The sequence below is a fragment of the Hermetia illucens genome, chromosome 1, assembly GCF_905115235.1.
Source record: "Hermetia illucens chromosome 1, iHerIll2.2.curated.20191125, whole genome shotgun sequence".
NCBI lineage: Eukaryota > Metazoa > Arthropoda > Insecta > Diptera > Stratiomyidae > Hermetia > Hermetia illucens.
Window position 1 is genome coordinate 71072575 of NC_051849.1, and position 26719 is coordinate 71099293.

The following is a 26719-nucleotide window of genomic DNA, read 5'->3' on the forward strand; positions in this document are numbered from 1 at the left end:
GATTTTTATTGGTAGAAGCATACATAGGTCTATTTTTCACTATTTAGTCATCAGATTCAAGCCTTTATTTTTTCATATTTTTTATTTTAAATAACCTGTACCTTTTGTTAAAGGGAAAAACCACTCTACAATTTTGTGGCAAACGATTTTTTTTGGGTCTAAGCTATACTATCATATCTTAAAAATCAAGTAACTCGGATACTCATCAGACGCAGCCTCACCTCTACCATGGGAGTAACGTGCCCGAAGGGGTTCACAGGTGGTATACGCTCCTTTTCATAATTCGCAAAACAACATGATTGCCAATTATCGTCATCATCAACGGCGCAACAACCGGTATCCGGTCTAAGCCTGCTTTAATAAGGAACTCCAGATACTCCGGTTTTTGCGCCGAGGTCCACCAATTTGATATCCTTAAAAGCTGTCTGGCGTCCTGACCTATTCCATCGCTCCATCTCAGGCAGGGTCTGCCTCGTCTTCTTTTTCTACCGTAGATAATGCCCTTATAGACTTTCCGGGCTGGATCATCCTCATCCATACGGATTAAGTGACCACCGCAACCTGTGGAGCCGGATTTTATACACAACTAGATGTTATGCAGGCTGCGGAATCGTTCATCCTCATGTAGGGGGCCAAAAATTCTTCAGAGGAGAACCGCCCGAACTTCGGACCAAAGCGTGGCCAAAGCTAAAGTGAAATAGTGAACGCTATGGGCATGAAAGTCGGCCCAAACATTTACGTATAACATGTGATACGAGATCAACTTAAAACGCATAAACAAGGCGAAGAAATCCATGTCCGGCGCTGCAAGACAAATTAGCACTGACGTAATCTAAAAGGTCAGCTGTATATTGCAGGCATTGCAAATCAAATGCATTTTTACGGTACTTAAAACTTAAACGCATTTTTCTGAAAACAAATTTCGGGTTACCCGGATCAGAATTACGCTTGATAGTCACTAAAATACATGACGGTAGCAGTTAAACTAGAAACAAATGTTAAATACTTGGAAGCCCTTCGGGAACATATGTCGGAGTGCTATAAGGGCAACTTCACAGCAGAATGGGAATGGGGATGCATCCCGAAAATAGTGCGCTAAATATATGTATATTGTAAAGCTAATGATTACCTAGGAGGTACTAATCTGAACATAACAGTCAGGGAACTGCGAAAATTTCAAACTGGCTTGTGTGTGTAGCACTGAGGCAATGATGACATGCCCAACGGCATCTTTGGAGGTCCTTCTTAGGTTGACTTCTAATCATCGTCACGTACAGATACAGGCAAAGAACCAGTCCATTCCAAGAGACATCATGATAATGAAGTTTCATGTGACTTGTGGTTTTGTTCAGGATAAAGGCACCTCTTCAGACGCTGCATCACTTATTCCCCGGGAGCAGCGTGATCAACTTTCATTTCGACAAGGAATTTAAAACGCAATGAGGCAACTGGACGGATTGGATTAAAAGCAGCAACTTAACACTGGCGGGTCACCTGCAGCAGAGATAGCGGGCGTAGAGATCATTGGTTCAAACAAACATACAACAGGTGGAAATATATATATGTATATTTCAAATGAAATATGGAGGGCAGAATACTTTGATGGTGAACTCTAAACTGCCTTAATAAAGTGGATACGCTTGGCTTGTTCATGTTTAGATACTCTGGGTTCTAGGATATATTGGATTAGAAGGTAATGAGGTAGGTAATGATGATCACTTATCTTCGCTTGTACGTGGCCGGTGCCTCTGTTCGTACATGAAAATAACCCCCCCCCCCCCCCTCAAGGTTATCGCGTTAAATGATATGGGCTTCTTCGACTATGTGCGCTGCCACTGATGACCTTATGGACGACTTTTCTTTCCGAACACAATTTACCGCTTCCCTGATGTGCTCATCAAATCTCGTCGTTATCAGGCGTTTCGTTTGTCCTATGTATATTTTATTGCAGTCGCTGCACGTTATTCGGTAAATCCCGCTTTTTTCGTCCGCTTCCAAAGGATCCTTAACGCTTCCCAGTAAACTCCGCAAGGTGGATGATCGACTCGAAGCTACGATTTCCAGTTGGTACTTTTTTACCCAATTCCTGAGGTTGTTGAATAGGTAGGAATATGGGATACTTATTCGTCTGGTGGTTGCCTCCTTCTGCTGCGAAAATAGCTTTGTATAGGCATGCCTATTGTGTTGCCTGACTTTCCTTCCAATCAATTTCTCAATGGTCTGAGAATTATACCCATTCTTAATAGCGGTGTCAATAATGTACTGTCGTTCTTTATTGAAACCGTATTTTGAAAGAGGGTATGTGATCAGTCGGTGAATCATGCAATTATAGGCAGCCATTTTTTGGGAAAATGTGTGATGTGAAGTTACCGGTATCGTTCTCTGCGTTGCTGTAGGCTTACGGTATATCTCAAACTTAAGCTTTCCGTTAGAGTTGACGACATTTAGATCCAGGAAAGGTAGAACCCCATCCTTTTCTACCTCTAGTGTAAACTCGATTTTATTATGGATCTTGTTTATAGAGGAGATGACCATGTCTATGTCGTCCCTTCTAACGATCGCAAATACGTCGTCTACATACCTAAACCATACTTTAGGCATTATTCCCCTCGATTCAATTTCTTTTTCAATTGATGACATGAACCTTTCGGTCAGTAATGGCGAGAGGGGGTTCCCCATCGCTACTCCCGAAGTAGCTTTGTAGAATCTGTCCCGAAATGTAAAATAGTTTTCGTTCATGCAGAGCCTGGCAAGATACGAACTTTTCTTCTCCATTCCGGGCCAGATTCAAACTGGTTCAGCCATCTCTCGAGTTCGAAAATTGACTCTTTTACTGGTGTATTGGGAAACAATGCCTTTACATCGAACGACATGTGATGTTCTTTGTGATCGACGTATAAACGAACGTCTCAAATCTAAAATTTTCCGCAATAAAGATTGGTCTGAACATCGAAGTCGAAGGCAGGCCTAAACAACGGTGGCTTGATACGCTGGATGGGTTTTGAAAGCCTCGATATTGCACCAGATCAGGCATTCGATAGAGCCAAATGGCGAAACCGATCACGATGAGCCGACCCCGCTTGTGAACGGGACAAAGACGGAAGAAAAAGAAGAAGATAAGGATGAGCCAACGTACGCTAATATCTGGGACAGCACATCAATATTTTATTGATATATGATCACCGTAAACCCCTATATGGGGCATAAGGCATCAAAACCGCATATTCATTATAGTTGGCGGTTGCTGGCAATGTACCTCAAGCCTCTCTAGGATTTTGTGTGAACGTTCAACTTCAACAAGTTTCAACTTGTTTGCACTGATGAAGGGAACAAGTGGTTCCCGAAATATCGGTTTTTGCAAGAATAAATACCCACACCAACGAAAAAGAAACAACAAGTTTTTATTACTTCAATTAATTAATCGTTGGAAACACCGCATAATTTCACTCTGATCCGAGCAATTCCCGTTGTGGACTTTTCCTCATTATGTAATATTTTTATAATGTTCAATTCGTTACACAAAATTAATTAAAAATCGCTTTCAAATATTGAAAAACAATTGGATAAACTTTTTTTTTCTACATGAAAAATGTTCCCGAATAAACAGAATGATTTGATGTGTTGTATTATCTTTTCTACTTATCTGCACTCCAATTTGTTCTGCTAATTATTCGCTGCATTAAACCAGAAAAGCCCCGTAAATTACTCAGAAGAATGTAATATAATGTGATCATTTCAGATCCATACACAGCTTCTGCAATTCATTTCAATACTTCTCGATTTCTTGAAAAACAGAGTATCTTACCATTTTTACCGGCACTGTACATATTAGAGTGGTGTCCTGTCGTTGTTTATCAGAAAAATTCGACTTATTCTCAGGATACAGTGTGATATCAAGTTTTTTTGTGCACTTTTCATTCTCCGCCGTTAAAGTTTTCCATTGCAATTGTTAAAGAAACACATAGATACAGGATTCATTTGTCTCTCCTCTTTTCAGCTGAAGTTAAAGGAAATAAAGGTTACTTCATCTGATGTTCCAACACATCAATTCATCTACGCTAATTTTACTACGGTCTGTAAAATCAGGTAACACCTCCTATTTCAAGTCCTGCATCACACCAGCTTTCTTAAAAATTCTTGCGAATATAGCATTCTCCTACAGCAAATCGTCTGCAATGTCACCACGTCGTTTCCCCCAACAGCTATACTGAGATCGTACAAATCCTCGCAATACCATCCACACAATATTGTAAACTTTCCCATTATTGAATAAAACCACATTTAGTTAATTTTTACCATTTTTTATTGTTTTAGATGTTTACTTTGCATTAGAGCAAATCGACTCTGCACATACAGAATACTCTTATCTTCTTAAGTCGTAGGGATTATTTGCGTTCATTTCTCTTCAATTCGAAAACATAAAGTAACGGTTCTCTCGCTAAGGTGGAAACTCCAATTCATTATACAACAGATGGTGGTAAACTGTCAAGTTTTGATTGCTAATATTTACTCTGATGTTGACTTTTCATTCTCAAAGGATGCTCGTATCTTAAAAAAAGTTTAAAAAGTTGTGTGTGTGTGTGTTGTCTAAGTATCGCTCAAAAACGATTCGAACGAGATCTTTTTCGATTTTAAACTTTTCTTTGTTGGGTGTTAATACGATGTTAAATAACTAGAAACTTAGGCTGTGAATGTTGAGATGAATTTGGTGACAACATCCTTCAGTTTAGCATCAGTGGCATCTGAGATTTTGCCTTCCTGGGCAATTTGCGACAAAAGGCTTTGTTCGTTTGTCCTGATGTGTTGCAAGAACTCCTTCTCGAATTTGGTGATTTTGCTGGGGTCCATTTTGTCCAAGTATCCACGTACACCACAGTAGATGACAGCGACCTGAAAGTTAGGAGAATGTTATGAGGTTGGTGAGGAAGGTTGACTCGGCATTATTGTCGTCGTACCTGTTCTTCAATGGCCATTGGAACGTATTGTCCTTGTTTCAACAATTCAGTGAGACGAACACCACGGTTCAACAATTGTTGGGTGGCAGCGTCCAAATCTGAACCGAACTGCGCGAAGGCGGCGACTTCACGATATTGGGCCAATTCCAGTTTCATGGAACCAGCGACCTGTTTCATGGCCTTGGTTTGGGCAGCTGATCCGACACGGGATACAGACAAACCGACGTTGATGGCTGGTCGGATACCCTTGTAGAACAATTCAGTTTCCAAGAAGATTTGGCCGTCAGTAATGGAAATGACGTTGGTTGGAATGTAAGCTGATACGTCACCAGCTTGGGTTTCAATGACTGGCAAGGCAGTCAATGAACCGCCACCCATTGTGGGGGACATTTTAGCAGCACGTTCCAATAGACGTGAATGCAAGTAGAATACATCACCGGGGTAGGCTTCACGACCTGGGGGACGACGCAACAGCAGGGACATTTGACGGTAGGCGACGGCCTGTTTCGACAAATCGTCATAGATGATCAAAGCGTGCTTGCCGTTGTCACGGAAGAATTCACCCATGGCACAGCCAGAGTATGGGGCCAAGTATTGCAGAGGGGCAGCATCAGAGGCAGTGGCTGAGACAATGATGGAGTAGTTCATGGCACCAGCGTCGGTCAACCTCTTGACAATTTGGGCGACAGTGGATCTCTTCTGGCCAATAGCAACGTAGATACAGTACAATTTCTTTGATTCATCTTGTCCGTCATTGAAACGCTTCTGGTTGATGATTGTGTCGATGGCAAGGGCAGTTTTACTGCGAACGTAAAGAAACTTAGATGAAACAGTGTGTTACGCTTTAAATAAGGAAATTTACCCTGTCTGTCTGTCACCAATGATCAATTCACGCTGTCCACGACCAATTGGCACCAATGAATCGACGGCCTTAATACCAGTTTGCATAGGTTCACGTACAGAGACACGAGGAATGATACCTGGGGCCTTGATACCGACACGGAAACGATCCTTGGTCGAGATTGGTCCTTTACCATCAATGGGGTTACCCAAGGCATCAACGACACGTCCCAACAACTGTTCACCAACTGGAACGTCGACGATAGCACCAGTACGCTTGACAATGTCACCTTCCTTGATCCACTTGTCGTTACCGAAGACGACAACACCGACGTTATCGGGTTCCAAGTTCAGAGCCATACCCTACAGGAAGAGAAACATTTCAACAATTAATCTTTATTGTGATAGAAATTTTTGTGCTTACCTTCAATCCGGAGGAGAATTCCACCATCTCATCGGCTTGGATGTTCTTCAAACCATAGACACGAGCGATACCGTCACCAATGCTCAATACACGTCCAGTTTCTTCCAAATCGGCCTTTGGTGCAGCACCCATGATTCTTTCTTCCAAAATGGAAGAGATTTCGGCACTGCGTTGACTGCATGATACATGGAGTTTACGAGCAGCTAGAGAAGCGGCTGGGTATGCGGCCTTGACGGCAATCTGGAGAAAAATAACAGTAAATTAGAAAACGTGCATAAGGTAGGATTTGGAAAGTATATATTTCCAAAAATATACGAACATTTGAAAATGATTTATATGAATCTCTAAGAAAATATACAGAGGTGACGCTACCTGGATACTTTAAGGCTTCAGGCTTCAAGAGAATAAAACTCACAACGGACATTTATTCAATAAATCTTGAATGTATCGAAGTGAGGTGGAACTCTGGCAGATAGCAATGCTGAATATCCCGAACCCAATGTAGAAATTCAAAAGATAGATTTGCTTAGTTAACTGTAATAACGGCAACATCTCTGAACAAGCCGGAAAACCGGAAGCTCGCGCTTCGGGTATAAAGGCTTTGTGTTCATCTTAAAATATACGAGAAACTTCTACGCAAATTTTTCCATCCGTATATAGAAACAAATCCAACATCCTCCATCATATTTTTCCAAACTACAAGATATGCGTACATATTACAGACATAGATATTATTCCCACCCTAAACAAACTGGTAAATTTTCACCCTCTATAACTATAACAAATTGTGCCTCATGTCGTTCTTCACACAAAACTATTTTATAGTTCTAGCATGAACTTCTTTCCTTCTAACTTTCTAAAGTATGCTAATATACTATTATTAACTTTATTTATGCAGATATCGAAACCGGATGTATTTTGAGGCCTAGATTTCGTAGAGATGTACCAACGAGACCTGTTTCACTTTTTGATGGCCATATTTTGAGCCTTCACTCCTCTATATTTCACCCGATATTTAATTCGGAACCAGTTTCGAAAAGTACTAAATGAGGCCTTTCAGTTGATACCTCACATGACCACATTTTATGAAAAAAAAATGTGCACCCTGCATTCACATGTATGGGGAGCCTCCCTTGAACTTAACCCAAAATAGCGCCACTGACTGCATGTAAATAAAACAACTGATCACACGCTCTTACCAATTTTGGTGATAATCGGTCTAGCCGTTTCCGAATAAATCGGACAGACAGACATCGACTCGATTCTAATAAGGTTTTGTCTTTACACAAAACCTTAATACTGGCAGTCCGTGAAAAATGGATTTTATCAGGAGGGGATGTGGATGATAGGAAGGAAAGTAATGAACCATATCCGAGCATTGTCCGAAAGTCCAGCCAGGAACAAACTTGCGAACAGTGACGAAGCGGTTTAATACATTCGTGTGACTCCGTAATCGAGTGTCAAAATGAATTGCACAACGGTACAGTACATCGATCAATCAAATGCGGACGAAAAGCGTATAGAAACGTGTGAAGCCCTTACTTTCCGCAAATAATATCGCCGTTCGCCCAAACTTCTGCCAGAAGTTTCAAATCCTTGTGTTGGCTAATGAAAACGCTCGTGGTCAAACGTTTACCGACAACAGAAACGATCCATCCCAAGAGTATTTCCACAATGTAGTATCTAATATTCGACGAAGTAGGCAGTCGCAGAAAGGGTCTACTACATTCTGTCAAGGAAGAAGCGCGGCTTAGTAGAGAATACAATTGGGGGAAATACCCTTATAATGAATAAATGAAGTTTGAATTGGCTCGGCTGCTTGTTTTCAAGGGGAACAGTGCAATTGCCAGATAAACTATCAATAAGTCCTCTCTATCGAGCAACGTGCACCAGAAACACAACTATGGAATTTATGAAAAGCTCTCCCAACATTGCGGGGATAACCCCTTCGCTTGTTCAATGGAAGGTATCCTACATAGCCCTCCAAGAATAGGGTTGAAAAATCAAACTTTCTCGAGGACGATATCTCCGTGAATTTGCCAATTGAAAAACGCGACCATAACCCATGCAAGAAAATTTCTAGCGGTCAATGATAATGAAGGAGGATATAAATTGAATTGGTTGTTTTCCTCATTTAATTATGGGATTTTCTCAAGACCGCTGAATTCGTACGATTGGCACTCGCGATATCCCCAGTATTCAGTGAATTAAGAAGAAACGTGACTGCGAGGCCCAGTGTAAAAACAAAAAGATCTATCTCATTGGTGACCCTCGTTAGCCATGAAATAATCACCACCGTTGAATCGGAATCGAGTCCGAAGCCAGGTGCATAAATGGCCGCCCGACAAATGAACAAAAAAAGATGAGATCAATGCCCATATTCATCTTCGTCTTCTCCTTCAGAGCATCTGAATATTTCTTTCTTCGTTTGGATGTGCATTCATCGAAGTTATAAGCACCGCTCAAAAATGTTTAGATTAGCCAAATCCCCAAAAAGCTAGGTCGTGAGGTCCCTGACAACGTATTCGAAAAGAATTGTGACATAACGAGCAATTTCCGTGACGAACGCAAAAGGGTTTGAAACAAAGCCAAGGTAATCATTATACTCTTCCAATTTGCATCAATTTTCTTCTTGTTCGGCCTTTGTCCACTTCAAATCGGGGACACCTCGTCTGGATCGAGATATTTAGATCGCTCAGTTCTGCCACCGAAAATAAATGTGCCTGATTCATTCAAGTGTATAGGGCGATGGACGTTGGATGTACTATGTGACGACGTCCATAATAAGAACAAAGAAAAATGGTGAAAGGGCGCTTCTCTGATGAACATCGACAGAGACACCAATCGGTTTTGGAGCGCCCACCAAACTTCGAACTTTACTTCTCGGATTGTGGTGGAGCAATTTAACCCAGCGAACGAGTTCTTCTGGTGCTAGGTATTGCCGCAGAGCATACCAGGCGAATTCGTATGGCACATGATCAAACTACTTCTCTAGATCCAGAAATGCAATGTAAAGAGGGCGGTGTTTCTCACGTGTATAGCGTCATCCGCTGCGGAGTTCTTCAGCGAATCCGGATCGGACGATCATTTGAACATTCCGCTGGACTACCTTCCTTTTTCTTGCCACTCAGATGGTATTCTACCCTCCTCAATAACCCGATTGAAGAACTCACTGAGCTAGAGTGTTGGAACCCAGCTCTTTGCTTTCCAGAGCTCAGATGGGTTGTCGCCAGGTCCTTCCCCCGAATTCCTTCGTTCGAAGCACTGCTGATATTTGGAGCAATCCCACCAGTCAGTGCTACTGAAGTCGAGGTCACGCTGACTGGTGGTTGCTCCAAATCTCGGCAGTGCTTGTGGAAGTGGAGGATGAAGAAATTCTTCCTTTCTGCTCGACACCTTTCCGCCTCGACTCGTCGATCGGTAAGCAGAGCACCGTTCTGGATATTATTGTAACGATATTCTGTGTGCAGGGGTGGAAGTTCTTCCTTCCTTGTATTGTCTAAAATCTAAGAGCTATACGTTAACATGAAATTGATTTTTTAATTTTCTTTGACTACCGAAGCCTCTCAAAGCGTTGTCTGGAAGACAAAATACAAATTCTCAGTGATATAGGAAAAAAGATTCCTTTCCAAGGGTTCAATCAAACCTCACTGAAGACAAGAATGTTTAGCTTTTGTATCAAATACATAAGCTCAGAAAAACCAGTTCAGTATTTGAAAAAAGGCTTATAGTAATGATACAGAGGAGTACATGAGGTTTGTGGAGATGATAGCAGACAAGGAGTTCAGTGCCGCGTACTAAGCCGAAAATTTGTCATTGTTACATAACATTCCAAGTAGATTTGAAAAGGGTATAATCTAACATAGGGAGAATGTCCGAATTATGATATAAGGAAACCGCATTAACAATTTGAATATCCCAGATAAGTAGGACCATCGCATTCAGTTAAGGATTTTACAACAACAATGCTCTTGGCAGATAGCCAAGTTGCGGCAAAGCCTTCCATAGTTCGTTGATAATAATTTGGGGATAGCATAATGCAGTTCTACTATATTTGTATTGTGTGTATCCCAACTTTATTAAAACGATTGTAATCAAACTGTTCATTTACACCATTAGGGATAAATCCTTGCGAAATTTTTTATCAGTTGCCCTGGACAAAACAGTAATATTCGCAAGTCCTGATTATCATAGAATTCAAGAGTGCTAAACATGATATATAAAATACGATGTAGTTATCCCAGAAACTTTTTTAAATTGATCTGTTTAGGGATACCTCCCAGTTATTCAACATTTAATGTTTCATTTCCAATAAGGCGAATGGCCAACCGAACACCCGTCTGTCAACTTAACCTCAAAGGTTATATAATTTTGCAGACCAAAGTTTTCTAGGGGAAAAGATCACATTTTCAGGGCATTTACTGCTCTCGATCCATAGGATTTTCGAGGGAACATCACTACTTTCACAAAAGAACAATTCTTCCTTCTTCGTTACATAACGACACAGAACACGGCCAACTCACGTTGCATAATAGCGAATTACCGGAATGCATTAACCCCGAATTTTCACCAATTAACTTCCAATTTCTTAAGGAAATTAGCACATTTCATTATCCTCCAATCACTTTTCGCTACTGTAAATATATCCACATCGCCAACGTTGTAGATTTTGCAGAAATTTATCTCACCGGACACCCCACATACTCATTATGTCGGCTGTCATCGATTTTTTCCAAATTGGATTTTTGAGCTTGAACACAAAACTTTTAAGGAAATTTCAATGGATTTTAGTTAATATACCTGTGATGCAGCCTTCGGCAATGACCGGGCCACGGTGGTGGCCAAACGTGCAGATAGGAGCGACATTTTAACTGAGCACTTGTTTTACACTTCCCTAGACTTTTACAAAGATGGATGCCGGACCGACTACACTATTGAGGGACCGCTCGTCGTATTCTTGCTTCTGCTCCGTCGGATTCTTGTATAACACATTCGTGTTCAAGGAACGTTCCGATAAGTCGTTGGCGAGTGGAGAGATGTCGCTTAGCTGTCGGAAGTGGAGAGTAGTGAACTTTTTGATGTGTTTATACAATATACCTAGTCAATTAAAATTTGATATAAAACTATATAAAACGGAATTTTAGATAATTTAGAAGCGAACTGCCGGTTGAAAGTTGAAAGTTTTTAGCACACATCATAAGGAATGAGACAAATCGTCCGTAATTGGACATTCTATTAAAAGTAGCTTAACAAGATTTACACTCAAGTACATTCACTGAAAAAAGTAAGTAAATTTAATAATATAGTGGATAATTCGTACGTTGGTCATTTGTATTTCCGACTAATTCGTACAAATCCTCCTTGCGTCCGCAGCGTTAATTTTTATAATTTTGCAAACCGCGATATTTCGTACCAAATCATCAGTCCCTTGACAATATGAATTATCGTATAAATAAATGGATCAAATTTACAGGTAAGGAAAGGAACTGATTTAACTTTTCAAAAATAAAACCATAAATCTGAAATTCATACTCCATATTAATTAATTCATATTAATCCATCGATCTATAAAATTTGTTGGTGTTTCCGAAAATCTAGAAACAATTTTTCCGATTTCTGTTCTGGTGATTTATTTTCAAAATAAACGGAAAATATTCTGTAAATAACATACCTTTCACTGAAGAAGTTTATTGTGAAAAAAAATCTCGGGTGTTTTCCACTACTTTAATTGTAGTTGTCGACTATTTGAATATTGATCGCAAAACGCGAAATTTCGATCACAATCGTTGAAGAAATGTCCTCTTGGAGAAAGCACACTTTAATTCTAGTGAATTTTTCTGTCTTCGCAGTGGAAAAGTAGTATCGAATCATGGTATTGTTACGATTCTAACCAGTTAGTCAGATTTATAGATGTAGTCTAAGGTTAAGGAAGTTACCTCCTCGCAGTACATGTTTAGAAATCCTGAATGTAAAATTCGTTCCCGGTAGTACAAAAATTTTTCGAACAGAAAATAATAGTAGAGGTGAAGTATACGTGTAATTGAACGTCTGAAATAATAAAAAAAACTTGTTGTTCCTTTTTCGTTGGCGTAGATATTTATTCTTGCAAATACCGATATTTCGGGAACCACTTGTTCCCTTCATCAGTGCTAACATAATTACACTCAGATTGTAATTGAAGCATATATGTACCTAAACTTGTTCTGTCTGGTTTGCACTTTTTTTGACTACTTGTATTTTAGAATGAAATTATTGGTTCGCTTTTCACAAAACATAATTAATCACAGAGCACCACTAATCCGCTTTGCATTGCTATTGAAGTGAGGGTCTCCCAGTTTGATAAGTATAATAATAATAATCGTTGACGCAACAATCCAATTGGATCAATGATTTGAAGTGTGTTTAGAACATTTCATTCAAAACCGTAACGGTACACTACAGTACATTATAGGAGGCAATGTGGACAGCATTGCACTCGCCCGAGACTATTACCCTGATTTGATTCAGGTACTCATTCACAGCAAAGTCGACTAATATCCGACATCCAGTCACGATAAACAAATAGCTCTGCCACCAATGAGATTTGAACCGCGACCTTCCGCTACGACAGCCCAGCGTTCTAACCACTTGAACTATCCAGATACTTGGTAAGTATTCATCAATTTTAGGCCTGGCAACTAAATATCGAAATATCTTGAAAAAGAAACTCATCCTCGTACTTGAGATTCTTATTTTCTAGCCCTACTTTGAAAAAATGTCAAAGTTTAGTGAATTCCTTTTTCCGTAAAATAAATACGCCGACAAAGATCTTCATTGGATATTCTCTCAGATCAGAGCATGCCGGTAATTTTTTTTTTTTTTTTTTTTTTTTTTTTTTTTTTTTTTTTTTTGGGTAGGGTAGGTGAATGCATTTACGCACACAGTGTTGGACTCCCGATTCGGTACATCGTCGGACTACCAACTAAACACCTCCCCATCGTCAGAGAGCTAGCCTGGAACCGTTTGTCACATTACTTCGGGCCAGCCCCCGATCTCTCCCGCCTTGCGGAGCCTTCAAATCAGGGAATTCCTTTCACCAACGGGAGGGGAGAGGAGGAAGGGAACTGTCAGTTCAAGGAACTCCCTGCCATCCGGCTCCTCCACCGGTCGAGTTCTATCTTCTTAGCAACGAGAAGGGCCCGAACGTAATGGGCAACACGGTTCCAGCTGTCAGCAGTCCTCAGCATCTCTTCCACAATGTTGTCTGGAGAGAGATCCCCTGTGTTTAAATAGAGCTGCTGACGAACCCCATCCCACCTTCCACAAGAAAAAAAAGTGTGGTGGGCATCGTCCACAACTCCATTGCAAAACACACAGTCCGGAGAATGCGCCTTTCCAATCTTGTGCAGGTAAGACTGAAAACTTCCATGCCCACTTAAAAATTGGGTAAGGAAATAGTCAGTCTCACCATGCTTCCGATTCAGCCACGCACCTAGGTTGCCGATGAGCCGCGCAGTCCATCTGCCTCTAGTTTCATTTTGCCAAGAGAGCTGCCACTCGTCTAGAGTGTGTTGCCGTTCTTCGCGAGCAACCACCTCCCTTGGCTCATCTCCCTTGCGCTTGTATATGGCCTGACGCTCCCTAGCAAGAAGGGCAACGGGGATAACTCCCGCGATCACCATCACGGCCGGTTCAGAGACTGTGCGGTACGCAGACGCCACTCGTAAAGCTCCCCGTCTCTGTACTTGCGCGAGGCGTCTACGATATACCTCCTTGTTAAGAGCGCCAGCCCATACCTCTGCGCCGTAGAGCAGGGCAGACTGCGTTGAGCTCATCAGGAGACGTCGCCTACTAGACGTAGGACCCCCAATGTTTGCCATTAGCCTACTTAACGCCGAAACTCCAACCGCAGCCTTGTTCGCTGCTGCTTGGATTTGCTCAGAAAAGCTCATCTTTGAGTCAAGAGTCAACCCGAGGTACTTTACCGCTGATTTTGACTCGATTATCGACTCGCCGAACGATATGGGACACAGGGTCGGAATTCTCTTCTTAGTCAGGATGACTACTTCGGTTTTTTCCAGTGCAAGGTTGAAACCATGAGTAGTCATCCATCCGCTTACCCGTCGCATCAATATGCCGAGTCTGCTTTGCGCCTGTTCGACAGTGCGTCCAGCAACAAGCGCTGCGACATCATCTGCGTAGCCGACCAGGCGCGATTCTTCTGGCATGTCGAGTTTAAGCAGACTGTCATAGGTAGCGTTCCAGAGGTCCGGCCCTAGGATGGATCCCTGTGCTACCCCCGACGTGACCTCCATCCACCTTTGACCCTCTAGTGTTTCATAGAGCAGGGAGCGATTCCTCAGATAGTCCCTCAAAATCCGTAAGAGATAGTTCGGCACGTTGAAGGTATTGTCTAGTGTGCCTAGAATGTCTTTCCATCTTACGGAATTGAAGGCGTTTCTGACGTCAAGCGTTACGAGGAGCACCACCCGTCGAGTTCGGCGGCTATGTGCCTCTGCTCGTTGAACGGCGTCCACGACCTGCATGACAGCATCAATTGTCGATCTCCCTGCCCTAAAACCAAACTGCCGGGGAGATAAATCTCCGGCAGCGCGTATCGCTTCAGCGAGTCTACTTCTGATGAGCTTTTCGAGCACTTTCCCAGCAGTATCAAGCATACATAGCGGGCGGTATGAAGACGGCAGTTCGGGATCGCCTTTCCCTTTAGGGATCAGCGCAAGCCTCGCAACTTTCCAACGAGCAGGGAAAATGCCCTCTTTCAGGCAAGCGTTGAATGCACCGAGCAGTAGGCCTGGCCGGTGTTGGAATACCAGTTTGTACACCTCTGCTGGAATACCATCGGGTCCTGGCGCCTTCTTGTTTTTCATAGAGAGGACTGCCTGTTCCAACTCTTTTACAGAGAAAAGTGGACAGTCCTCTGCGCTCTCCGCGCCGACGTCACCATCCCATACGGGGTGTGCAGGGAAGAGTGCCCTCACAATGCGGTCCATCTGCTCGGCCTTAAGTGAACAGGGTTTCCGCAGAGCCCCAATTTTTCGGGTTACAAGTTTGTAACCGAGTCCCCACGGATCCCCGTTCACCTCGTCGATCAGATCTTGCCAGCAGCGAGCTTTGCTCTTGTTTATTGCGCTGCGGAGTCTCCTTTTGGCTGATTTGTACTCCATCATTATGGTACATGCCTCTTCACGGTCGCCTAGACGTTGTGTTAAGCGGCGGAGCCTGTGACATTCCTTCCGGAGCTCTGCGATTTCCACTGTCCACCAATACATGGAAGGTTTGCCGCGCCTCGATGTCTTCCTGGGCATGGAGGCTCCGCAGACCGTCGTTATCAGGTTCATAACTGAATTTACGACAGTGTCAGCAGCGGCGCCACCGCCCCCAGGAGTACCCTTCAGCGTGGCCCCACCCGTTCCCAGAGTTTCGACAAACTTCCCGGTGTTCACCTTCGCGACGTTCCATACACAGAAAGATCGCTGGGGTGGCGCACACCGAGAGTTTGTGTCCACCACTTCGAAAGCAATGTATTGGTGGTCACTGGCCGAAAACTCTTCCAGAACTCGCCACCCGTCCACCAGCGACACCAGTGATTCCGATGCGAAGGTTACGTCTGGAATGCTTCCTTCGCAGCCCGGGCGCCGGAACGTTGGGGTGGATCCGGTGTTTAGAACTACCAGTCCTGTTCTCGCCGCCATTTCCAAAATTCGTTTCCCTCTGGAATCTGTGTGAGGCATGCCCCATTCAAGTGCCCTAGCATTGAAGTCACCTCCGACCAGGATCCGCCCATCCGTGCTTAAGATAGCGTCCTCCAATGCCTCAAGCCTCCGACGAAAGTCCGGCATCGTCTCATTCGGCGTAAGATAGACACTAAAAAACGTTATCCCTGAACACCGAATCCAAACAAAGCCGTCCCCTCGGCCTTGGGCAAGAACCCCCAGGAGGGTGCCGTCCCGAACCCAGATGGCAGCGGTACCTGATATGTCTGGGTGCCATGAAACTGGGCCCTTGTTTCGGTACTGCTCACTGATGAGTACTAAATCAGCTTTGGTCTCCGCAGCGAACTGCGCTAGCAACTCGTGAGCGGTTGCACTCCGGTGCATATTGATTTGTAGGATGCGAATCATGTTGACCGTATCCTAGCTCTTTCCAGTTCTGCTCTGAAAACTGGACACCGCCCCGATCCCGCAGTGTGCGCAATGCTCTCATCAGTCGCGCCACGGTCCTTGCATAGAACGCAGCTTTCCTTTTCATTGCAGCTGTTCGCTTTATGGCCTGCCTGACCGCATTTACGGCATGTTGCCCTTCTGTCAGGTCCCCGACAGTTTGCAGATGTGTGCCCATAATCCAAACATCTGTAACATTTGGTTGGGGCGGCCCGAATTCGTATCCTACACACTACCCAACCAATTCTTATTTTCCCGCTGTTTAGAAGCTTCCTCGCGTAGTGCTCGGCAACTTCCACCACAGCGAGTTTTTGGCCTCGTGAGTTTGCGGAGGTGATACCAATCCGGACATTGGTTACCTCCGGGCATTCGCGTTTGATGGCCTCTTCTACCTCGTTCTTTTCCGTGAGACAGTCAAGGTCTCGTATTTCTAAAGCACACGTGGGTTCCAGGCTAGAAACCAAAGCTTTTTCTCCTAGAAGCCCCTTGACTGCTTCACAGAACGTGACTTTATTTATAGTCTTCGGGCCTAGTTCGACTAAGACTCCACCACCCTTCGTTTTACGTATGGAAGACACCTCCGCTCCGTTGTCTTCGGGTTTGATTTTGTAACGGATTTCGCTGAGGACTTCCGCAAAAGTCTTGCCTTCCGTCGGCTTAATAAGCAAAGCTGGCGGTCTAGTCCTCCTTCGTCTCCCCACCTTTTCTTTTGACACTCCATCCTTCGTGTCCGCTTTAGTTTTAGGCAGAGGTTTTTCTGATGGCGCGACGTGTTGTTGTCTTTTGATCCTCTTCGCCTTCTTCTTTCCAGCCCTGGAGAGTACCTGAGTGAAGTCTCCTTCAGATGTCCCTTCCTCCTTTCGTTTTTTACCAAGTTCACTCTGCAATGGGCTGTCAGCGATCCGTTTGGTACTCGTGGTGTTCTCCTCGGGAAGCGCGGTTGTTTCTGCTTCCTGCGGATTTTGTCTTACTTTCCATGTTCGCCTATAATATGAAATCCTGTCCAGGAGCTCTTCCAGTTCCATTAGCCCGTTTTTCACTCCCTTACCGACGTTTTTCTGAAGGAACGTCGAAGATCGCATGTGCTTCACAATTGCTGTGCATTTTTTAATAAGTCTTTCCTCTTCCGCTTGTGCCAGAGTAATCGACAGTCCTCCCACTCGGCTTATATTCGAAACCATTTTATTAGTTTCGGCAGTTTCCACTGTGCCTCTTTCCCCAATTACAGCACTGTGCTGTATGGTCTGGGTTCCTCCTATCTGTGTTGCAGGTGCTGCATCACTTTCCGAGCCTTTCTCTCCGTCTGCGCGTCCCGATGTCTCGTCGGGTATTTCAGCCCTTGTTGCGTCCTTCGCTGGGCGCTGGGGCGAACGGCGCATTTTCGTGCTGCGAATAAACGCAGTCAGCTCACTCTCCATTTCCACTATCTCCTCGTTCTGTTCGTTTTTTTTCTCCATTTGAGTTGTTTACCAGCGCATCGTGTGCAAGGGAGCGGGCCGCAATAGTCAGGAACGGGTATACCCTCGGGGACACAGCCCCTACCCCAGTTCCCTGAGGCCTGACCTACGCTTAGCTGATCCCGGAATTCACGGACGGATCAGCGCTCGCTCGGGGCAACGCGGTCTACTAACACCGGTTCAATGCACACTACCCGACCAGAGTCCCGAAGGGACTGGCTCCTGATACACGCCACAACTACCACCTTGGCAGAGCTAGGCTCACATCACCCCATCGACGTCGACAGGGAGTTGTCGACGGCTCCGGGGACTCCCAGTGTGTCCCAGCGTGTATCGGTCATTAGCAGTTCGCTCTTCACCGAGAAACTTTCTCGAGGCTACTACCTAGGACGCAAGTATTATGCCAGCTAGGGGGTCAGAACTACTTGCTCGGGCACCTCGGGGACGCCACTCCCCGTATCGTAAACGACCCATGAAGGATCGTTGACGATCCCTGAAAACTTGTTGTTCCTTTTTCGTTGGCGTAGATATTTATTCTTGCAAATACCGATATTTCGGGAACCACTTGTTCCCTTCATCAGTGCTAACATAATTACACTCAGATTGTAATTGAAGCATATATGTACCTAAACTTGTTCTGTCTGGTTTGCACTTTTTTTGACTACTTGTATTTTAGAATGAAATTATTGGTTCGCTTTTCACAAAACATAATTAATCACAGAGCACCACTAATCCGCTTTGCATTGCTATTGAAGTGAGGGTCTCCCAGTTTGATAAGTATAATAATAATAATCGTTGACGCAACAATCCAATTGGATCAATGATTTGAAGTGTGTTTAGAACATTTCATTCAAAACCGTAACGGTACACTACAGTACATTATAGGAGGCAATGTGGACAGCATTGCACTCGCCCGAGACTATTACCCTGATTTGATTCAGGTACTCATTCACAGCTAAGTCGACTAATATCCGACATCCAGTCACGATAAACAAATAGCTCTGCCACCAATGAGATTTGAACCGCGACCTTCCGCTACGACAGCCCAGCGTTCTAACCACTTGAACTATCCAGATACTTGGTAAGTATTCATCAATTTTAGGCCTGGCAACTAAATATCGAAATATCTTGAAAAAGAAACTCATCCTCGTACTTGAGATTCTTATTTTCTAGCCCTACTTTGAAAAAATGTCAAAGTTTAGTGAATTCCTTTTTCCGTAAAATAAATACGCCGACAAAGATCTTCATTGGATATTCTCTCAGATCAGAGCATGCCGGTAATACCACTTAGACATTAGTTGATGGAAACTTATTTCATTTTCCCATAGAGAAGCACAGAAAGAACATTGGCGTACGCCGAATAAGGAACAGGATGACGGTCAGTCAGACTGAAGGCCATAGACTTTTTGCACCATCATATCACCATCATCCCTGGTAATAGCTAGAGTTTTTCTGGAATTTGCCTTCTGCGTAGAATATTAGATATGCGCTCTGTTGACGTTGTCGAGAGCTTTTCAGAAGTCAATGAATAACAGGTGGAGCGGTGCGAAGTTTAAATCCGCACACTGTTTCACAATGATTCAAACGAGCTTGATTGCTACCGATCAGTCCATTTTTTATCAGTTTTACACTTAAGTATATAAAGTTTCGTACAACCTGCCAAACTGAACAGTAGAGCTGCCAGCTCATCTCCTTGGTTTAACTCGACATTTGGCTCGAACGTACCTCTCACACTATTATTGATTCTGACCTGCACTGTTGAGTGAGATACTGTAATTCTGGTAAGTCTTTGCTGGGATTCCCAAGTGAAGCATTATTTTGGATAGTACCTTTCGATCAATACTGTGATATGCCTGTTTGAAGTCCGCGAATATGTTACGGTCGTAGACGTTGAATTCGCAGCATGTTTCTTGCACCTGTTTGACCGGAAATAAATTGTCAATTTTCAGTCTTTCAGTCTGAAAACCTCCTTGGTATTTCACCGGTCGTCACCGGTCTAATTCATACAAAGTAATGATGTTTGTCGCGTTGTTAAGGTTTTGTTTGAAACAAGACCTTATCAAAATCGGTTCTGCTCGTCTGTCTGTCTGTCGGTCACACCCGATTTACTCTGAAAAGGTTGAACCGATTATATACGATATACGAGATCTAGGCCTCAAAATACATCCCGTTCCGATATCTCCACAAATAAAGTTAATAATAATATATTATCATATTTTAGAAATTTACCGGAAAACCCCCCTTGATTTCATCCTAGAAGTATAAAATTTAGCATCAGTATAGGCGATAATATAGGACATAATTCTCAATCCAACTATTATTAACAAAGTTATAGAAAGTCAAAATTTCGCATTTCAAGGAAATTTATTACACCTTAAGATGTGTATGACGTCATCATCATCTAAAGTGAACCCATATGAACCGCGGGGTCTATAGGGACGTTTTAGTTTCCCCTTTTTGGCTTTTTTAGTGGTTTGTATATCAGTGTCAATTACTCGAGGTAGACATGTGTATGTATATCTATGTCCTAATAAGGCCTGCGAGCAGTAACCAATATAATAGACATGTATGTACCTGGTTACCACCGGTTTTTAATTTACGTAATAACATACATATATGTATGCTCTTGTGCACAGAGTAAAGTGGAAATGCGTGAAGATACGTTAGATTCATTTAGATGCACACATTACACATTTATGTATGCATCGCCATGCGGTAATAGACAATGTTTGATTAGATGTTAGGATAAAACAAAGTATTTATGTCGTTAATATGTATGTTCACATGAGTATCCTGGAGTTTGTATTCTTAGCTATGTACCAACGGAAGATCGTGCATAGAGAGTTTCTCACATAAAATGAGCACAAAATCTTTATACCCGAAATGACCAGCTTCCGGTATCCCAACTTGTTTTTTTGAATATTCTGTTCTTGGTTCTAGATGAAGAAAACAAAATTAGGGATACCTTGCATGGTCCATGGGCCGCCTGATTTAATAAGTTCATTTTTTGTTATTTGAAGGTTGACTCTATTTCTTCCAATGTTGGCGGTTCAATATTCGCATTATGCTCGATCATAATTCTTGTAGATTCTGGTGATTGAGTTGCATGCGAAGGGTTGAGGAGTTCTTTGAAATCAGAAACCCACCTCTCTCACGTGTTTCACGGTCGCCCCCAATGATTGCCCCGTTTTTGCTCTTATGAAGGGTGGCTTTGTATTGACATTCACACCTCAAGCTTTTCATTAGTTTGTAGGCATACCTTGTGCTGAAAGCTCGTCTTTGTGCCGCTCCGGTATCTTGACCACGCTTGAGGATAATATTACTTCCACTGGTTTTAGGAAGGAATATTACTTTGAAAGGGTTTTCAAGGGTATGAAGTTGAAAGCAGTGTTTTCACCATTAATGCTTTATTCGTACTTATTCCTCTTATACTCTAAATCGTACTTACAGAAGAGTTTGTTTTTAAAATTCTGCATCACATAACTTTTCCAAACATCAGACATACTATTATAAAATGGGGCCAGCTGCTGTGAGCAAACAAATGGGGTCAGCCGCTGACCCATGTACACGCGAATGCACTCACCTTAAGTTATTGGTACAATATTGTTAACGCAATGAATTTACATTACTCGGTCCTGAAAACGTTTAAACATAAATAATTTAACCGGAATCAACTTCGGAATTTAGATTACATTAATCTTTTCAATTGCTTTGCACAATGACCAACTTTTGTACTTATTTGTACTGGATTAAACATGCTAATTAAGCATACCTAGCATGCTAAAATTGTATACAAAATAGCAACGGCCATATACAGAACCGAAATTGTTGCTAACCATAATTTATATTATACCGAACTAACAAAAACAAGGAACAATCTAATTAATTTGGCAACTGATTTATTGAAAAGCTAATTGATAACTTAGATTCACTTAGATGTTAAATATAATTTAACAGCTTGTGTTGTTGCTCGGAATGTAGTCGTAAATTTAAAATCATCGTGGATAAAAAGCCCACCGTTAACGTATTTCACAGGACCATCGTAAAGCCTACGAATGTAGTTGGTCGTTCTGTGGTGATGCAGTAGATTGTAGTGAAATCGTTATTATGTATGGCAGCTTCAGCTTCTCTCACTAATGCAATGGTGGAACTTCTTTTGACAAGGCGTACACTGCCTGCTAATTTGTCACGATATCGCATTTTACCGTCGCTTTCAGCCATCGACACAATTTTCAGCTCTTTAAGTCACTACATTCATCAATCCGCCTTCATGTTTTGGAAGTTAGTCAGGCCTTATAAGGTCCAGCTGGGATATGAACGAAAACGCTAAAGATAAAGACACGCAAGCCAAGGTAAGTGACCATCAGATAGTGGCCATTTTCGATGTCATTGTCAGCACAGTTGGTGCGTAGTGGTGCATAATTGTGATACTGTCAGAGACTGGTCCTCAGGTAATAAGAGTCCTGCGGTAGCCGTCAGCAACAGTCCGACCACCCACCCGCGTCTACTGCCACTAGGTTTTCCAGAGTATAAAAACACAGTGTCGCAAGAATCGATGATGAAAAATAGCTGTGGGTTGCATACTATAGAATGAATGGCGAGTCAAAACGATATCCTGGAAAGAAACAAATGAAAATGAGAACCGATCTTCCTCTATAATGAGGAGGACGAGACGACCTTTCATATCATACTAGAGTGGTTCGCTTAAGCACAGTGGTAATATACTATCTGAGGAATAACAAGCATGGAAAATGACTTGATGAGGTGCAGCTGCTGAATATTTCTTGAGCTTAGCGAGTAGGACACAAACAAATTTTCCTAGGATATACAGGCTATATTATGGGGCTACACGCTAGCTCCCTTCCATTCATCCTTTACGCCAGTTTTCGGGAAATTGCTCTTCAATACAAAAAGGACTGTTTCGCCTTCCTTCGAAAGTTGGTATTCCATCGCCGATAGTAGTCTTGGTCGATTTTCAAGTCCTTCCTAACAAGCTGGCACATATTCGGCGGGTTTTCGATGCTGTCCATTGTGTTTTGACAGTTTGTTAAATGATTTTCTGAGGCCAGCTTTAAGGTGTGCTATCAAGAGTTCACTTGGAAAGTGAGGGGTGAAATATATTCAGCAACAAATTGTAGAATCGACTAAGTTTTCTAAGTCGAATTAGGAAGCCCAGTTAATTTTTACGTGGTCAACACCGCAGCATTTATATTTGGCCCTCATTTAAAAGTCGATTATATTGCAATTTGCTCAGGGAAGAGTTCTTGCGTCCATTAGTATCAAAACTGTTGAGGAGGAATGCAAAAATTGAAAACTTCAGAAATAGATATGGCAGAAGAAGAGCGGAATGAAAGGATGAAAGTGAATTATCAAGACTCACCTCACTCACAGAGTGTTTAGGAGAAAAAGAAATAAAGTTACTGAATTATTGAAATTTATATTCAAGTGGGGGAGTTGAATTTGAATGCCTTACTTAGCGGTTGTGTGTTGCTGTAGTATCTGCTTCATGTCGAAGGATCTGTTTGTGCTTTCGGAATATATTGAATTAGAAGGTGGAACAGCATATAAGATTTATGTACATAACATATTTACGACTAGGCAGATCTGATGAACTTGGTCATTCAATGAAATGGTAATGAAGGACCGAGAAAGGTTTCAACATTCAAAAATTAAGCTCCTTAAAACATTAATTGTTTCACTCAATCCGTCTACATACCTAAATGGCATTGTTTGTATTGAATCAATGTAGTGGCAGAGGGTTTGAACACTTAACATAATACGTACTTATCCAGGAATAATTGAAAAACATAGTCAGCAACGGACACCGATTATATATTGCAACAGCGGTTACCCCTCGGGCTTGCAAAGATTATTCGGTTATGATTTTGACGCGCTATCATTCACAATGGATTTTATGACAACTATATTTTCAGGACTGAAATAATGATGAATATTTCTTCTTGGATACTAGACACTGTCTTCTAAGTACAGATATCATGGGATCTTAGAATGCCCGTTTCCTGCGAGGAGAAAAATTCTACGTGGCTGCCGAACTGATCCTGACGCTGTGTATCGCTTGCGAATCTATTGTAGTTATGATTGCCTGTTCTTTGATTGAATTTGGGCTAGAAACTGATTAAGTGATTCACATTGTCTTTAAGTAATTGATTTGTAATGTTATCGCCTGGTAATGAATGGCGATGAGTTGGTCTACATAATAGTATACAAGTAATACAAATGGCAACTGTTAAGTGCCGATGCTGACTATCATTTCCCAATCTGTTCACTCGGCTGGCTTTGGGGTGAAGATGAATTCCAATTTCTACGTGGTAGACTAACTTTAAATTATGCCAAGGAAAGATAACTTCTAAGTAAAGTTGCCAAAATCATGATTCTCTGCTCTTTGTGAAAATATTGTAGGTACTATCTAATATCTTATATGGATTCCTTTTATTTTTGTTCTTCTCTTGCTTGAAAGGTTCATTGTTACCTATTTGGCGCTATGAATGTAATACATGTAGAGAAAATTACTTCAGTGATAAGTTATATTTATTATTATTCGCTGCTGAGTGTTAATATTTGCTTTTGATGATATAACATCATATGTGCCGTTAGTGTAACGAATGATGGTGTTTGTAATGTTACTTTGTAATATTTCTCGTTTCGTCGAAAAAGTAATATGATATCACATTACCTACTAAGGTGATATTTCGGGAAACTCTGCATCAAGTGTACCCGGACGCAAGACGCTTGTGAAGAAAATGACTAGACTTCAGTCTAGAGCTCGAAGAATATAAATTCAATTCGTTTTTCATTTTATCGAATTTGGTTATAACATTTTAAATTGTTGTAATAATTTAAACAACATTATCTATATAACATATTATATTTATTTACAGATATCTTTACCTCTTATAAAATTGTAAATCCTTTCTTCGTTAAAACAACTAAAAAAGAGACAGAAAATAGTGATCCTTATTAATAATAATACACAATGTATGTACGTACACGTTTGTTTCGTGGATAACTATACACGTAAATATTAAGAGCAGATGAAACTCATTATTTTCTCCATCTCGCAGTTTACCCACTAAAAATATACAATACATAATCCTAGTCAAAATTAATCGTGATATTCTTTGGCCTAGAAAATACCTCTTTGATTCCCATCACGGTTATCCCGTATGTTTTTCGTAAAATAATCATTGACCACGACGTAAAAAATATCGAATAGAAAAATTTGACGATGTTTTGCCGATTTACATAATTTTTTTCGAGAATTTTAGAAAGTTTGCTATAATTATACCTTTGTTTTCCTCTAATTATAATAAGTTTTTTTTTTCTTTCATCGTAATGTTTTTCTGCTCATCGGTTGATTATATGTGATTTTATTTATTCTCAAAGTTTAGTTTTGTATATCATCTTTTAATAGAGAAACTACAACGCTATATTTAACATTTATATTTTCAGTTTTTCTCTCATTTTATATTCAACGTATTTGTTTTGATTACATCCTTGTTGTGGATTTTTGGACCATTACAATCATAGCAGAAACACCACTTTTTGTTGCACGTAGCATTGGTTAAATATTTTTTATATATTTTCTGCAATTTCTCCTCAGCAATGAGTGCATTATTTTAAATGTTGTTTGTTTTATTGCATTGTATTGTATTATTGTTTATCATCTACTTCTACTTACAAATTGTACGTCATCAGTATCTATTTGAGCTAACCAGTTTTTCTTCTGTTTTCGACAGTGCTAGAAAATGTAGAGATTGGCAGGTGGAAATGAAGGTGAGGACAACAAAGCGAGACCAACTTATTTCAATATGATACACACCTAGAACCTACAATCATTTGGTGTTTGAATTTAAGACCTCTAAAGTGGACGACGATGTTGGATTGAATGCGAATAACCAGTTGAACGTTAAGAGCATTCCTTATGCGGTCAATGTATAGGTTTAATTTTGCTTATTCATTAAATAGTTAGATGGTTCAAATAAAAACAATCATTACCTTAAACAAAACGAAGAAATTTTTAATTATGACTTGTTATACAGTGATTACAAACAAGCAGAATTTAGTACCTAATATTCAGAAATATCCAAGAAAATATTGATGCGTTTCAGATAGTCTCTAGAATGCAGATTGACTGATAACTATTGAAGGCATCACATCTGCTACCGAACTAGGAACTGATAAGCTTATCTCACGTTTTTACAAATATACGAAGGATTGCAATCAATAAATTATGAATATAGTGGAAATAATCGGATGGGCGGAGTGGTACAGTATGTAATAGCGTATATGATACTCTATTAAGAGACAACAAGACTAAATGTAGTCATCCACTATCTACGGAAGGATAAGAAAAAATCACCTTACATATGTCTGTTTATGTTTTGCACTGGTGCCATATGAGCTTATGGTGACGACCATGCTGTCCTGAATGGCACGCTTAAATTCCTCCGTGTCAGCAAAGAGCTCCCAAGCACACAGCCATTTAAGTGTAATCATGCGGTGTTTCTAGCGAATAAATTATTTGGAATAATTAGGCGGTTTTTGCTTCTTTCACTAGTATTATTTATTTTATTCGCATATCCCGATATTTCGGGAACCACTAGTTCCTTTCATCAGAACCACAGACTTTTTCAAGCAATAATAATCGTTGACGCAATAATCCAAGTGGATCAGGGCCATGAAATGTGTTAAGAGCACTTCACTCAAGAACGTAACCGTACACTACAGGATGATAGTACCCTATTGGAGGCAATCTGGTCAGCATTGCGTTCGACCGAGATTATTACCCTGATTTGACTCAGGTATATAACCAGCTGAGTCGACTGGTATCCGACGTCAAATCACGACAGCCTTGTACTCTAA

The 26719-nt window shown here is 41.5% G+C and overlaps 1 protein-coding gene and 1 long non-coding RNA gene across 2 annotated transcripts; one reads left to right on the forward strand and one right to left on the reverse strand.

The window, feature by feature from the left end:
* Nucleotides 1–4285: 4285 nt before the first annotated feature.
* Nucleotides 4286–11198, reverse strand: LOC119648481 (ATP synthase subunit alpha, mitochondrial). Its single transcript, XM_038050246.1, has 5 exons — nucleotides 11020–11198; nucleotides 6220–6459; nucleotides 5818–6158; nucleotides 4956–5757; nucleotides 4286–4890 (listed from the first exon to the last, which is right to left on the reverse strand). Exons 1-5 carry the CDS (start codon nucleotides 11083–11085, stop codon nucleotides 4681–4683), a joined length of 1659 nt encoding a protein of 552 aa, XP_037906174.1. The 5' UTR covers nucleotides 11086–11198; the 3' UTR covers nucleotides 4286–4680.
* A 373-nt stretch (nucleotides 11199–11571) lies between these two features.
* On the forward strand, nucleotides 11572–25763 carry LOC119648488. Its single transcript, XR_005249047.1, has 3 exons — nucleotides 11572–11692; nucleotides 24736–24836; nucleotides 25594–25763. It is a non-coding gene; the product is annotated as an uncharacterized LOC119648488 (long non-coding RNA).
* Nucleotides 25764–26719: the final 956 nt, after the last annotated feature.

What these genes read in the sequence shown, in the direction of transcription:
- LOC119648481 (XM_038050246.1), bottom strand. Translation starts at nt 11,085, where the DNA reads ATGTCGCTCCTATCTGCACGTTTGGCCACCACCGTGGCCCGGTCATTG. An exon ending in ATTGGTGACAGACAGACAGG is followed by an intron (nt 5,758 to 5,817) that starts GTAAATTTCCTT and finishes TTACGTTCGCAG; the next exon opens with TAAAACTGCCCTTGCCATCG. An exon ending in CAATGGCCATTGAAGAACAG is followed by an intron (nt 4,891 to 4,955) that starts GTACGACGACAA and finishes CCTAACTTTCAG; the next exon opens with GTCGCTGTCATCTACTGTGG.